The sequence below is a fragment of the Corvus moneduloides genome, chromosome 2 (genome assembly GCF_009650955.1).
Source record: "Corvus moneduloides isolate bCorMon1 chromosome 2, bCorMon1.pri, whole genome shotgun sequence".
Classification (NCBI taxonomy): domain Eukaryota; kingdom Metazoa; phylum Chordata; class Aves; order Passeriformes; family Corvidae; genus Corvus; species Corvus moneduloides.
Genome location: NC_045477.1, coordinates 96159747 through 96175377, shown reverse-complemented (window position 1 = coordinate 96175377; position 15631 = coordinate 96159747). Strand labels below are relative to the sequence as shown.

The 15631-nt window shown below is 41.3% G+C and overlaps 2 protein-coding genes across 9 annotated transcripts in view; both read right to left on the bottom strand.

Annotated features, from left to right (window-relative positions):
• Nucleotides 1-886, bottom strand: part of LOC116440115 (E3 SUMO-protein ligase RanBP2-like) — a 34338-nt gene extending 33452 nt beyond the window's left edge. Inside the window, exon 1 of one of the 2 annotated variants that reach the window (XM_032100453.1) lies at nucleotides 654-886. In XM_032100453.1, the coding sequence (XP_031956344.1) occupies nucleotides 654-728 (75 nt within the window). In that variant the 5' untranslated portion in view covers nucleotides 729-886. The remainder of the gene's footprint in view (nucleotides 1-653) is intronic. The other variant, XM_032100454.1, reaches the window with a different exon arrangement.
• A 3415-nt stretch (nucleotides 887-4301) lies between these two features.
• The window catches only part of LIMS1 (LIM zinc finger domain containing 1), a 67431-nt gene continuing 56101 nt past the window's right edge, over nucleotides 4302-15631 (bottom strand). For 4 of the 7 annotated variants that reach the window (XM_032100451.1, XM_032100452.1, XM_032100449.1 and 1 more), the window contains exons 4-11: nucleotides 13460-13580; nucleotides 12475-12624; nucleotides 11139-11289; nucleotides 10255-10347; nucleotides 8816-8864; nucleotides 6628-6703; nucleotides 6183-6374; nucleotides 5712-5800 (exon numbers count right to left, since the gene is read on the bottom strand). In XM_032100451.1, coding sequence (XP_031956342.1) covers nucleotides 6227-6374; nucleotides 6628-6703; nucleotides 8816-8864; nucleotides 10255-10347; nucleotides 11139-11289; nucleotides 12475-12624; nucleotides 13460-13580 — 788 coding nt within the window. In that variant the 3' untranslated portion in view covers nucleotides 5712-5800; nucleotides 6183-6226. Of the gene's footprint in view, nucleotides 5801-6181; nucleotides 6375-6627; nucleotides 6704-8815; nucleotides 8865-10254; nucleotides 10348-11138; nucleotides 11290-12474; nucleotides 12625-13459; nucleotides 13581-15631 lie in introns of those variants that run through there. The other 3 variants (XM_032100450.1, XM_032100448.1, XM_032100447.1) reach the window with 2 other exon arrangements.

Below are 15631 nucleotides of genomic sequence, written 5' to 3'. Positions count from 1 at the left end.
AAGACTACACTAGGGCTCACCAGCTGTAAAATACAGGTGCACAGCTCTGGCAAACCACTGCTCCCGCTTAAGGAAAGTGCCTCAGTACGTGAAAGCCCTCGGCCGTTCCTCATAGCTTCCCATGCCTCACTCGATTTAGAGAGACCCTGAGCAAACACGCGCTCAGAAACTCCCAAATACACTATAATTCATAGAATATCAGAACAGTCAGGAATGGAAGAGACCTCTGGAGATCATCTAGTCCAATACCCTCCCAAGGCTCGGTCACCTAGGGCAGGTGATACAGGCGCGTCCCGGTGGGGTTTGAGTGTCTCCAGAAACATATCCCTCCAGAGAAGGATTCTTTTTTCTTTTACCACCACGGATGAGGAGGGACCAGCCCCAGCAGCGATGCGCCGCGCTCGGCGCCGTGAGTCCGCAGAGAGCGGCCACCCCCCAATCCGGCAGCGCAGGGGCAGCGAGCGCAGCCGCCCCCAGCCCGGCGGCAGCGAGGCCTCCCGGCGGCGCGGGGGGCGGCAGCCCCTCAGGACGCGCGGCAGGGCCGCCACCGCCCCACGCGGGGCGGGCGGAGAAGAGGCCCCACACCGGCCGCACGGAGCGGCCGCAGCGCCCCCCGGGCCCGGCGAGGGCGGGGAACGCGAGGCCGCGCTTACCTCTCTGGGGGATGGAGCCGCGGCCTGCAAGGAAGCGACGTAGCGCTCCACCTCGGGCTTCGTTCGCCTCATCATGGCGCCGCCGCGGCGGCGGGGGCCGCGCCCGGCCTCTGTCCCGGCGGAACGCGCCTTCCCTGCCGGCCCGGCGGGCTTGGCCCGGCGCCTGCGGAGGGGAAGGAGGAGGGATAAGAGGAAGGAAGCGCAGGAGCGACGCAGCCGCCGCACGTTACGCAAGTTCCCGCTCAGCCGTGCGGCGCGCGCAGCCCCGGCGCGAGCCCGGCTCCCGCCCCCGTATCAACGGCCGCGGGGCGGGGCCTGGCCCGGCCCGCGCATGCGCATGGGGATGGGGGCGAGCCGGGGGACAAAAATCTGTCGTGGAAAATTGTGAGAAACTAAGTTGTAGCATTTTCTCACCGAAAACTATAATAAACTCACCTCAGTAATATATAATTATATACCGGTGATAATGTATTTATCACCTAAATAATACACTATATATATGTGTATATATATGTGTGTGTGTGTATATATATATAATAAACAACTTTTTATCTAAATCTAAGTAACACTTCTGGCGGTGTTGGAGCAAGTCCAGAGGAGAGACACGAAGCTGACAGGAGGACTGGGACGTCTCCCCTACGAAGACAGGGTGAGGAAGTTGGGGCTGTGGAGTTCGGAGAAGGTTGTGTGGAGACCTCAGCAACCTTCCAGTATCTCAGGGGGCCTACAGGGAAGCAGGAGAGGGACTCTGTCAGGAACTGCAGTGATAGGACAAAGAGTAATGGGTATAATTAAAAGAGGAGCAATTTAGATTAGATATAAGGAAGAAATTCTTCACTGTGATGGTAGTGAGGCACTGGCACGTGTTGCCCAGAGGGGTTGTGGATGCCCCATACCTGGCAGTTTTCAAGGCTGGGTTGGATGGAGCTCTGAGCAACCTGGCCTCGTGGGAAGTGTGCCCCATGGCAGGGGCTTGGGACTAGATCTTTAAGTTCCCTTCCAACCCATAGCATTCTATGATTCTATACTTTGTGGTTCAGAGCAACAATAAATTTAATCCCTAAGCATAAAGGCCTTCTTACTGAGATCCAATGCTCTAGAAGATGAGTCTCCAAACATTGTAGCAGCTGTGGTGACAAACCTTTTTTTCCAGGCACTAAACATATAACTAAACAATTAAGCTCTAAAGCACAGCTGGGAACATGGCCTAAAAGATGGACCAGTAACCCTCAAGGCAGGACAGATCTGCAGGTTGTAGTTGTACGGGTTTGGTGGCTTGAGGATGGTAGCCCTGTGGTGAAATTCCTAGCAGGAAGCTTCAGACTGTACTCACTGGAATTGGCCATCTTTCCTGCCAGTTCAGATGCTTTGGTCAAAATGAGGCCAGTGGGCCGTGTCTCTGAAGAAGTGTAATTAAAAATTTCTCCAGTTCTCAATCTCAAACAACCCATTGACAGTCACAGGATTCCTGCTACGCCTAAAAATATACTGATAGCCCCACAGCTCTTGCCCTCTTTGCAGGAAAAATAAGGAAACATAGCCAACTTTTTCTTTTAAGACCAGCAACATCCATGTAAGACCTTGACTGAAAGAATTAATCCTTTCTTTTATTCTTTCTTCTATTAATGGTGATTTATTTAGACTTTGGATTTAATTCTACCAAAAAAATCATTTTTTTTTCTCTCTGTACTTTTTAATGGTGTGCCTGCAGCTGGGATTACCAAACAATTTCTTATCTGCACCTGCCAAGCTAAGTAATAGAAGTGTTGGTGCTGGTGCAGAGGAGAACACTGGAGTTTACTCAGCTCATTGGAGAATATTACTGCCCTTCAGCTGATGGAGAGGGAAACTGCCTTCATATAGACCAGGTCCAGTACTTTGGCAGTGGTCACTGTCTCACCCATTGCTGTGGAAGTGGCACCCCCTGTGTTGTCCCTGGTGGTCGCAGCACCGGGCAGGACAGCACTGACTTGAGAGCTGGCCCTGCAACCTGACTGTGCTCAGCCCAGCATGGTACCTGTCCATTGGAACCGAGCACAGGATGTGCCCTGGCCTGCAGCACAGAGGCTTTAGGCTCTGCTCTTCCCCCTACAGCGACATCCATTGGGCTTTCTGGAGTGCTCCCTAGTTAGCCTAAGCAGGCTTTCTAAAGAAGTCTCTCTTGCCCGTGCATAATTGATCCGTGCAGCAGAAAGGGCAAAGCTTCTGAGGCATCCGTTCCCAAATCCCAGGTTCATGGACTCCTTGACAGACCTTACAGGGGACATGGGTTGAAAAACAGTACTAGACTCTGCCTCTTTCAGGAAAGCATGTGCAGCTATGCAAAATATTTCTAATACTGTTGGGCCAGGAAGTGAGCTTCAACACCAGACGTGTAATTGTGCAGGCTGCCTAATTGCTAGCTTGCTCCTTGGCTCTGCTTCGTAACTGCTTTTAATTAATCCTGTTCATGACAAAGTCCAGGGGTATTATACCAATGACAGTTCATGCCAAAGACAGCTCCCAAGAGAGCGATATGCATTTGGGGAGTTCTCCACTTGAGCTAGGACTCCAGTAGTAGTATTTTCACCGTGAGGGTGGTGAAGCACTGGAACGTACTGTCCACAAAGGCCTGTGAAATCTCCTTGTATGGTGATGTTCACAGTTTGGCCAAGCAAGACCTTCTGCACTGATGCAACTCTGAAGTTAGACCCACTCTGAGCAGATGGCTGGGCTGATCTCTAGTGGTCCCTTCCAACCAACATTTTTCCACGCTTCACCAGGCTTTGAACCCTCAAGTACCCCCAGATGCTTTCCAGTGTCACATCATGAGATCTGACATACACACACTACAGTTCATGGAACAGAAGGTGCTGCCTTGGTGAACTGCAGCACAGTGATCACCATCAGGAACTTGGAAATGGAAAAACCCAGCCTGTGTCAGACCCCAAGGGCCACCAGAGTGAAGGGGAAATCCGAGGCCACTGTGCTGCAGAAGGACGTAGCCCTGAGCAATGTGGATGTGAGCCATTTAGCCTTGGAGCTAGTGACCCTTCCCAACTCTGAGCAATAAGGCTGGGCACACATAGGCTGAAGGAAGAGATGTACAGTCAGTGTACCATGAAAAACCTAGAAGTCAGTTATAACTTCAGGAGGAAGCAAGACTCTAGCACAGTCCAGAATTTCAACAGGGCTACTGTGGTAGTTAAGTAAACAATTTTTGAGGGGCATTTTAAGCTTTTGTAGTCTTCAACAAAGGGGCTATATTTATGAATCTTAGGGCAATCAATAATTATGTAGGATAAAAGAGTCAAAAAATACCCTACCTAGCAATAAACTGGAAGTTTGGGGTGACAGTTTCATTACAGTGAAAACAGGAGAGAAAAAGTTAACAGGAGGGTGTATGTTTTACACTCAGACAAGATACTTTCTTTAGGAAAACTTAGTGACTGTGCCAATTCAGAAAATATCCAGAAGAATCAAGCTGTTCTTTATGAAACAAACTGTGATTTCTTTTATGAACCTTAAAACTACCTACAGACATAGGCCTTTAGGAAAGGCATATGTCTCCTTTAAATCAAGATAATAAGGAAGTATTTACATAGTCACAGGGAACTAAGTCTTACTGCTTTCCCACCCATCTCAAGCATTTATTTCAGAGAGGCAATACAAGGTTTAATAACATGGCCTTTATTGATGACACAGGAAAGCAGATGTTTTAAAGTAACTAATTTTTCATTAACAAGAAAGAAAATTTTAGTTCCTGTTATGTAATTACATAGAATCTGTTTAAGTCACTAAAGTACAAAAATAAAAAAAAATTTGCATACTTCGTACCATCAAGAAGACCTAAGTAGCTGTATTTTCTATAAGAAAGGGGAAAATAAAACAAATTTGCATGGACAGAACTCAATAGTATAAAACAATTAAATGTATGTTATAAAGAATTTTGATTAGTTGTAAGCTCAGTCCTTGAGGATGGCTAAAGAAGTAGATCCTAGCAGGATCAAACCTTGCATATTTACACTCAGAGGTGTAAAAGTAGTATTGCCAGTTAATTGAAATACGCATTTTCAGTATTGTTCTGAAAATCAATGAAGTCTAGAAGCTAAATTTTAAATGCAGATGTTCACATTTCAAATAAAATGCTTCTTGCATCCTGTATAATTAAGGCAAAGTATGTTATCTTCTGAAAATACCTTCTATATAGTTTCTGCATAAAAATATGAAATAAAAAATAAAACTATATATATTTAATGGTACACTGGTATGTATGGTCCAGCAGAATAAGGCACAAAAAGTAAATAGAATGCAAAAGCATATATAGATGTTAATGTGTTATTTTAAGTGGAATATAGCAAAATTCAAGTAGTTCTGAGTATGCTCATTTCTTGCAATAGGAATACATTTTTATATAAGTATCTCATGCTAAGCCTGATGTAGAAACATTCATCATGGAAGCATAATCTATCAGAAGTATGTCATTTGTACAGTGGCTGTATTTAGAAATCTGATAGTTTTCAAACCATCTGAAACAAGGCTCCTTAATGAGATGACTCGGCCTGAAATCCAAGTGTGAATTTTTCCATGAGGCACAGTATACTGGTTTCCTGCCCTTGACCAGGCAAGTTTTGTCTGCATGCTTAATACGAAGGTTAATATTTTCACTAACATAAATGACAATACACGTCCCTAAAGTTGGGCACATTTGCAAAGTTTGTTTTCACAGGTGGTGGTCACAAGCAAATTTTCTCTCTCTGAAAAGTTCTGCAGAGTGTCAGTGTACAGAATAGGCCACCTGCATCAGTACAATGGCATTATTGGTCAGAAACCTTTCAGGTCAGCTGGTATTTGTTTTGGAAGTACAGTTTGTCAACAACTAAGCATACATGTGTAGAGAACAGAGGATCTTAATGTATTTTGGGTTGATAGAAGGCATACATCAGCATTTGTTGTCTGACTGCAGCCTCAAAGCAGCAACTCTCCTCTCCAGCCCCCCACCAAGTAATATCTATAAGATTTTCACAAAGGAAGAGGAGAGTAGATGATGTCTTTACTTCCTTCCCAAAGTTTCAGCTAATTTCTTCAGTCTTTTCTTCAGCTCTAAAGGAAACTTCTCGTAACACTTTTTGCAGACAGGCTTCATATCAAACTCAACAAATTTATTCCTAAGACAACAAAGAAAAAAGGCAAAGTTTTAGCGGATGCAATAGTGAAAAAAAGAATTAAAAAAAAAATCTCCCATTACATGCACACAAGCAAAAAATTAACCCCCCAATTTATACGTATACATTAAGTTACTTTTACAAGGGTATATACACTGTAGACAGTGATTACAATACCGTGTTTGAATAAGTTACATAGATTTTACCCAGATGCCCATATTTATTAACCATGTAATTTAGAAAGCCTTTCAAACTTAATTGTAGACTAAACATAAGATAATGGAATAACGAGTTAATATTTTAAGTTGCAGTTGTGTGAAAGATGTTTTGGTTTTGACTGCTGTAAGTTCATGCAAAGTGCAAAAAAAGCATCCTTCGGACTAACCAAAGAAGAAGGAAGCAGAGGTGGCGGTGAAAAGGAAAAGAAGTTTACAAGCAGATTGGCTTTTTCTTTTTCTGCTTCTCTTTATCTTTTGCTTCACGTTCCCGTTTGGCAAGTCGTCGCTTAAATTCATCTGGCATTTTCTCATAACAGTGTTTGCAGACAGGTTTTAGATCAATTTCAACAAACTTATCCCTTTAGAGTTAAATGAGAAAAAATAAAGGATGGAAAAGGAGAAGAGTTAGGAAGACTAACTGAAGGAAGACCTGAAGAGATAGCTGAAAGAGACATAAAGAATTAAGTGGAGCAAGAGGAAGAGAGAGGCTCTTATTTCCTCAATGCTGCTTACATGTTTTTCATATAGTAACAGCTACGCTATAGCAACACCTACGCTTTGAAGAGAACCACTGACTTGTTTTGAAGACATCACACTTATCCATAAACTTACTTGAGGGTTAACTTAGTGTTGCAAGTTGAACAAGCGAAACAGTTCACACACCATGCCTTATTCAGAGCAGACACAACTAGGGAGATAGGAAAAAAGAAATCATTAGCATTATCAATTAAAAAAAAGTGATTACAAAGATTTTAAGCTTACATATTCATGAGGTGTGAAGAACAGTCATTGCTTCTTGTATCAAGTATTAAGGACCGTAATAATAACATGGCCAAACTAGCAAACACATTTTAGAGTGTAATGAAGCAGGACTGTGAAGCATTGATACAGCTGTCTGTGAGGCAAGACCAGCTTAACCTATTTCTGCCTCCTATTTTTTGCTTCCACTTCATCTCATACCCAGCTTATCTCAGGCAGTGGTTCTGTGAGGCCGGGTTCCAACTTAATCAGGAAATGCTTCCAGCTGAAGAGCAATCCAACAAAATTGTGTTTATGTTTTCATTCAGTTTCTTTTCTCAGATCCAGTTCAGACTGCACTGCAATCAACAGTTGCACTTGCTCAGCTGAAGAAAATAATGTGAAGCCAGCAGCCAGGACACTGCTGGTAAATCAGCACTACCAAGGTGAAAAAAACTACGGACTCTTTTTATTCTTTGCTTTGCAGAGAAAGTAACTATTTTCTATTTGTTCTGTAGGTAAATCCAATTCCTGTTCCTCTCAGTACAGCTTTCCAGTTTTCCCTGGCAAAATTTTCGTAAGTTAGAGAATGTGGGACAATATTTTTCATATAATGTTTTTCTTGTTCGATTTCTCAATGTTTTTCTCACGGTATTTTGTCAACAACAAGGAGAACCAAAGCATTGTCATGCAGAGGGTTTTTCCTGCACTATGGGGCCAGCATGTCCACAGATACATAGTTATTCTGTTACTGTCCAGAATAACACTAGACAGATGAAAGTCTTTGCTCCCAAGCAACCCTAGGAATGCAGTCATAGGCACCCTTCTGAAAAACTGTTGCCACAGATATTTGTTTCACCAGACAGAGAACAATACTGGATACCAAATTTGTGACAGCTGACTCAAATTTGTGTGCAGAAATGAAAGAAGAAATGTAATTGAAGACATACACTGAAAAGAAAGAAATTAGTGTATACTATATTCTGTTCAGTTTAGAGACCAAAACTTACAATATGGGCGTCAGATTATATGGTGAAAGATTAGGATCATATAGAGATGTAGTTATCAGGAAAGTTGCAGTTCTGCTCATTCCAGTAGAATTTTACCAAAAATGAGGACTCTTTCCTCTAGAGCATTTTGGATTGTTATTTTGCAGGTATAGTGCAGTCCAGAAAATGCGGAGAAAGCACATCTACGGAATGTATGTCTTACCCTGGAGTTACATGACTATAAAATAGTTTATGTCTCTTTTTGAATGTTCAAAGCTTCCTCCTACTTTGCTAATGGCTTTGGCTTAGATGAGGCTAACATAGCATTTACTTTGGATGGGGTAAATAGGCACATAATGTCACATTATTTCAAGTAGAATAATTTGCTTTTGGCATTTTATCAGAGCTAGTTATCAAAAAAAATCCCTCAAAACCACCCCTTTCTCCCAAAAAACCCAATCAAACAATAACAAAACAAACAAATTACTTGCAGTTCTGCCTTTACAGGCCATGTATTTCCAAGTATGATCATTCCTGGTTTTGTGACATTATCTATAAGCTTAGATTTTCAAAAGAAAGGTGCCTGCAGTAGATAGGTAAATATCTCCAGGATTCAAACGGACATAATGGGAACAAGGCATTTTAAAAAAATTCCCAACAGTGCGCACCTATGTCTTTCAGTATCTAAATATTTTTTTGAATTTGGCTCATGATCCACAAATTAATTTGTGGAGATGCTTGTATGCTCATTCTCACCCTTGCATGTGTTCTTTTTTGAAGATGGTATGGCAGGAAGTCACTTCTGAGCATCTTCCAGCATCCCTGGCCTTTGCATGTCACTAAAAGGGGTTTCACAGTTCTCTTTGGCCATGGGGTGATCTTCTACCATCATGAAATGATGTAAGGTTTTCCTGCCACTTGGTCTCTGGTTTATTGGCTCTAATTGAATTTCTGGTCAAGAGAACATCTGTTTTTGTTTTAATGAAAACAGGACTGTTTCCCCCTTACTTTCACTTTTAAAGAGAACTTCCATCAAAAAGGAACATTAAGGAAACAGTTAGAAAAGTGCTTACCATCTCCTTCAATCACACGGTTGCAATGGAAACAAACATCACCAAATAGCTGAAGAGGAAAGAGAAGGAATAAATTTTTAATATAATTATTTTATTGAGGGTAACTTCTTGAACTAGCAAAATAACTATATTTCAGCTGATGAGCACAATCGCTTTCCTGTTTATTCCAGTGAAATAAAGAGAATGCTGGCAAGTCTGGTTTGGTTTTCCTAGTGCATTTTGCATCATCTCATCACAAAAAGTCTTGATAATATTAAAGCTGAAAACGTTTATTTAACTTTCATTCTCTGTAAGTACGATTTTGTTTTGTTTCAAGATTTCTCTAATCCTGAAGGTTTGAAATACAGCAGTTGGTGTCATATACATATTGTTACTAACCAAAAAAATTAACATTTGGACTTACATGCATGACTAAAACAATGTATTGCTGTAACGGTAAGAAAATTTTATCTTTATTAAAAAAAAAAAAAGGAAAATTTGGGGCAAAAATATTAATTCTTTTTCCAGGCTTAACATTTGTCCACAATATAACAAGAAGTGCCAAAAACTTCATGTATTTTTTCTAACTGTAGTAGTTAACCTAGGAAAAGACATCCACTCACAGCTCTTGTCTGGTGTATGGACTTGCCCCATTCCAGCTGCAACACTTACTATGAACGTCACAGCATTTACAGTCTGCAAGTATGCCAGCACCAATCATCTGCCCTTCTTCACTAATGACTAATTAAGAATCCATCTGTAATTAGCAGATGCCTTACAACTCCCAAGTGTAAGCCCTCCTCATGTATTTATGTAAGCAAGGAGGTGAATGTGACACGACATAGGTGGCTTCCAAGGAAAAAAGGTCTATGCATTGTGATGCTGGACTCCACCTCCAAGGGTGTCTGGAGAGAGGTGGTACCGTGACATGGAATTCCTACATAAATGCACGTGGTCACTAGAGGGTGTCTTCTGACAAATTTAGTCTTGGAAGTCTTCATCAAACTAATGACTGAGCAACAGCATATATCAACACACAGTGTCATAGAGCAGCAGATGCAGGGAAAACCGTATCACTCACTGGGGCTCCAACCCAGTTACTGAGTGGCAAAATCATCTTTAACTTCTTAGGAGAGATTAGGTGTCATTAGCTGCTCTGATCCACAGACATGTCAAAGCCATAACAGCTCTACTTAAGTACCACTAAGCTTGAAGAACAACTTGATACTGATTGTCCTAGCCGGCCTTTGTGAAATACCTGCAGCTTTCTTTTTTAATGCCACACAGATGAATAGGGAAACCTGTATAAATTAAACACAACAGAACATATACTAATTGCCATTACACCCACAGGTGCCTTTAACAAAACAGAAGAATGTCCATGGTTTTACATCTCTAGCTAATAAAACCGATTTGTGGATTTACCAATTAATGCCATTTTTAAAAATATGCAACCTTACCTGATTGTAGTGGGTTTCACAGTACGCCAAGCCTTTTCTCTCATAATGACGATGGCCCAGGAATGGCTTTTCACATTTTGCACAAACAAAATGCTACAAAGAAAATTACGTTTTTTTATCTTTTGGAAGTAACGTTATTTTTTATAGAAAGCAAACTAACCACATCCACTACTTGAACATGGCTGAAGTCTACTGAGCCATCTTGAAAAGCAGAGTTCAAACTTCTGTTTCTACATTTAGACCATTAAAATAATATTTCTTTTAATGTCTTCAACATTTCAATCCAAAAGTTACAAAAAAACCCACAAGCAATGGATTCTCATTTTTTATCAGTGAACAGAATTAAGAGTTACTAAATAATCTGCATTATCATTACACCCTTGTGAAGGAAGCATTTCCTAGAGGAGACTTTCAAAACAACAAAAGGAATAAACAATTTATCTAATTAAAATGGAAGATGTGGAACTAAATGTTGTACGTGGCCTTGAAATATGAACTCTCGTGAACTGTTAAAGAAATATGTACATGGCAGATGACTACGGAAGACCTAAGGGTATTATGATGCTTAGTAACATGGTTGCTACAGATTTGATTGCCTTTCCACATTTACTGCTTTGAGCTCTGAAACTTTCTTTTGTCTTGCCCTGCTTCCTTTGATTACTGATTTTAGTTTCACAGTCAAAGGTCTCTGTAAGGTGGGAATTAACTCCTATTTCACAGTGGAAGACCAGCCACAATAAGGTTGAAGAGGGATTTGGAGAAGGCATTTGTAATTATTGCTGCAAACTTTGAGAATCCTTTCACTGAAATTGATCAGCAAAATCACAGATAAATATGCTAAGGTTTACGTTTGTAAGAGACATTGTATAGCATCTGATGTTTACCTCCACATGCCATTGTTTGCCCATAGCATTCACCACACGGCCTTCAATTGGTCTCCTACATGCCCCACAGATGGGGACACCCATTTTGTCATGGCAGGGTAAGCAGTAGAGTTCTCCCTTCAGCTCACGAGCATCAGCAGTAAGTTCCTTCCTGTTCAGAAGTTAATGAATTGAGAGCATGAATAAAGGCATTCAAAAATGTCAACTCTTGAGAGTTTCTGAAATGACAAAAAGTTATCATTTGCTTTAGAAATTATATTCATACTACCGTAATGCAGCAGCATCAAATATAACATAGTTCAACATAGTTCAAGCCTGATTACAGTAAACTGAGGACAGGCTGCAAAGCGAGGTGCACCGAATCTCTCTGGAAACAGCTACTGAGCTATTGTCATTCTGCTCAAGCAGCACAAATCTGTGTGTGAAAGCTGCAGATGTTTGGTTTATATTCTGGCACTTATCACCAGATTATTTTAGATTTGCATAATTGTAACTGAAAGTAAAATGTAGTCCTTTATATCTAGTTACATTTTCCTTGTATCGAACTTCAGAGAAAGAGAACTACAGACCCACATGAGCTAGGCTGATTCATTTCCCATTGCAGAATCTTATAAACTCTACTTTTATGTAATTTGCATGGTTAGATACTGAGAACAGCTAAAACTTGAAAGTGACTGTAATCACTAATACTCTCAACTGGTTGCACTGATATAACACTCCATACTGTTATTCAAATCAGCCTTTGCTATGGCACTGAAATAGTAGCTTCCTTTGCAGCAGAATTAAACAACTATGAATCCATGCTATGTCCTACAATGCTCCATGCTCCCATGCTCATCCTACATCTCTGCATCAGTGCAGGATGTAGAAATGTGCAGTTTCATGGGCTGCAGCTGCAGAAGATGATAAAATGAGATGGGAAGAAGGCTTCTAAAAAAGATAGGCTTTAAAAAGAGGAAAAAGTTTGGATGCTGTTGAACTAAAAAAAAAAAAACAGGCAAGATAGTAATTTAAGCAACAAAAGAGAACCGCTTCTCTTCCTCTCCCAGCAAAATAGTGAGCTATATTTCACTACTGCAGAAATGGTGCCTGTGTCGATACTTTGTATTTTGTAAGGTACCACCTTGTGCTGCAGTCCAATCTTTCTTTAGTCCCCAGCAGGTCAGCTGTTGTTTGAACCCCACTAAGCCAAAAGCAGTAACACATCTGGCCACAAGACATCCAGACCCCACCACCTCTTGTCAGTTGTACAGGATAAGTTTTCACTTTAAGATGTAAATTGATGAAGCAAATAAGCCCAGCATTTTCCTGTTTCCCTTTGCAGAACTAAAGTTACCCGCAGTTTGCACAGTTGAAATGATCAGGGTGATAAGGATCATTTTTGAATATGAGAGGCTGTTCATCAATAATGGCATGACACTTCTGGCAAATGTACTTTCCCAGGCCTCTGGCTTTTTCCCTGTTATGGCAAGGACGGCAGAGATGTCTGAAACAGCATAAAAAAAGAGAGGTAAGTATTGCTATCAGGTACTACAGTGCAAAATATAAACCAAAAATCTCTCAGAACCTCATTTCAATCAGTTCTTTATTGAGTCTTGTTAAAACAACTTCCTTGCTAAGGAGGGATCACCCAAGTTCAGGGTGATCATTTAATTTTCTGGCACCACAGGAGTATAATTTCTTCAGCTCAGCTGAGTTAAAGCTGTGTTGAAACACAGAAAACAAAGGTTCTTATAGATTCTCATTGCCAAATGTTTTACTTTCAAACTCTTAAACATTTAGATTGGAAGCTGGGTGAGCACACAGGTCCTACTTCTGTAGATAATTCTGTATATTGTATTATACATAAGAAGGCAATGGCCATATAATCCACTTGTAAAACATTCTTTTGATCACAGCTGGCAAAAATATCCTACTCTGTGAAGGGTCCTACTGAACATTAGGCAATTATTATTATATGGTACCAAACTAGACCAAAATTGGAGAACCAAGTTGGAAAAAGAAAGTAAACATTTTTATATATATAAAAAAAGACAATGCTTCTGTATCTGAATGTTTTCTCTCTTATTACATATAACAATGGCCCCAAAATGTCACCGGAAAAAGAAAATGTTTCCCATGAAACTCAGTGTTGAAGTAGGTAAAATGTTAATATTTTAAGATACTCATTCTTGATTTTGTGATGCGCTCTTAGACTTTCTTCTCACAGAAAATACTTCAGTTGCTCCATCTGAGCTGGAAAGCTTCAGGAACCAAAACTTCTCAGTCCTGCTATTAGTTCAATTTATGATCAGTTAACAGAAGGAAGGGTGGAGATTTACCTGCCAGCATTCTTGACAAATCCAATATCAGCCAATACTGTTTGGCAGATATCACAGCAGAAGCACTCTGGATGCCAGCTATTGTTCATGGCTTTAATAACACGACCAATAATGAACTCACCTGTAAGAAACACAACACCAGGATGTAAAATACCATACTAGACAAAGTTAAAAGTAACCTACAAATGAATCACTACAATGACTACAACCATCATTCCTTTTCTTACCCCAAAATCTGGGGGGACACATTGCTTTCAATATCGCAGTTGTGATTCCAAACCCTGGAATTTGGATTTGTTTGTTGTTTTTTGCTATGGGTCAGAAGAAGACATCTTTGCTGATAAACGACCTTCTGCTCCTTACATACAAGTCCTACATGCACACTCCACCTTCTCTCTGCAATAATCCTGTTTTGGTCCCTTCACTGTTTTTACTTATCCCTTCTCAGGCTGTTAAGAAATTTATGGAGTACTTCATATAAAAAGGGCTTTCTTGTGTCCTCATCATCTTTCTCCTTCTTTTCTTTAAGGATCTGACAATTTTAACTTGCCATGTACATAGCAGGGGTTTCTACTCCACTAGGACCAAACCTTGAAGGTATTCTATACTCCAGGCACAATAGAACTGAGCTTGAGTGGCTGTGGACCTCCTGCAAAAAAGCTCCCACGGAGTCCAAATGCACAGGTGCAGTGAAGCTGCAGAACAGTCAATCCAACACACACAACTTCTGACCTACCACAGGGAGTCTTGTCCCATAAGGCATTAAAAAAATAGCGTGAGAACTAATGTTTTGCATGCACAGTGCAACTGTACAGCACAGGCAGTGGAGTGATGTCCATCACACGCCTGATTTAGTTGTTCTCTATGCGGATGGACAGTGTAGCCAGGGGCCCTGAGCAGTGCAAAATGTGTTGGGAGCTCAGCTTCCCACTGCTGTTGGAGGCTGAGTTCTGGCTTTGGAGAACAACTCCAGAGCTGCCAAAGGGGAACGATCAGGCAGGTAACCGATGTGGACAATAACATCCAGCATGTGACTCTGTAGCATTCCCATGAAGTCATAGCTTTTCAAGAACAAAATCCGATGGACTCCAAAAATGTCAGGAATGCTCAAGGCCTCATCGTTGACAACAGCCCCATTGACTTTGTGTTTATTAAGTAAAAGCAGTGGAAAAGCCCAGCTCCAGGCAGGACCTTGATGCGGTTTCAAGGGAGCTGGCAATACCAGGAGAGAGGGTAGGAGAAGGGGAAGCTGTGCCAACTGTGCAGGAGAAATCCTGGAGAGACAGGCAGCATAGCTCCTCACAAATTGCCACCAACCCATTTCTTCCTCTTCCCCTGCTTGTTCATGTCTGCAGCCTTAAATTCATATTCCACGGCATCTACTTCCCTCTTCCTTGGTGTTCAACCCCACCCCCCACACAACAAATGGCCTCACTGAGATAAGTTAAACCTTTAGCACCTTGCCAAAGGTGCCATAGAAACAAAAGGGCTTCCAGAGCAGTTTAAGGAATAATCAAATAATGACTTCTCAGCTCCGGCCCAGCAAAATGTGTCACACACAGAGAAAAAAGAAAACATGCAAGTGCATGTCAGCACAGCAGACACATAAACATTTACATCAACAGCGGCAAATAAAAACCAGCCCTCAGTATCACATAGGATGGACATTAGACACTGAAGCCTTAAAGGTATTTGTTTCAAAAAAAATCAGCAGGGGCCCAGCTGACCATCACTTAATTATAACAATAGATGATGAAGATTGCCTCAGCTTCTGTGAAGTAGGACAGCACAGGTCGGTTACAAGAGTCAAAGCAGATGACAGTCTTGTTGCAGGGTTTCAGTTACATGAGAAGGGACAAATGTCAGCATATAGAGACGTACAGATATAAATAATCAGGAGTCATGAATGGTGTATATAATCAGGAGCTTATGAATGGTCTGTTCATTGGATCACTGGCTCAACAGCTAAACTACTTACTAAAAGAATGCAAACTTTTATTTTTCAATCCTACTGGTTTATGACCTTTAGAAAAAGCAACTCCCCAGTTTCTCTGAAGTCTAGTTCATTCTCGAGGTTCAGATGCTCAGCTGAACATGAGCACCTCCCAGAGAACAGATACAAGGGCAGCACATCTTCCCCCAGTGACACTTCCATTGTGATCAGTGTGAAGT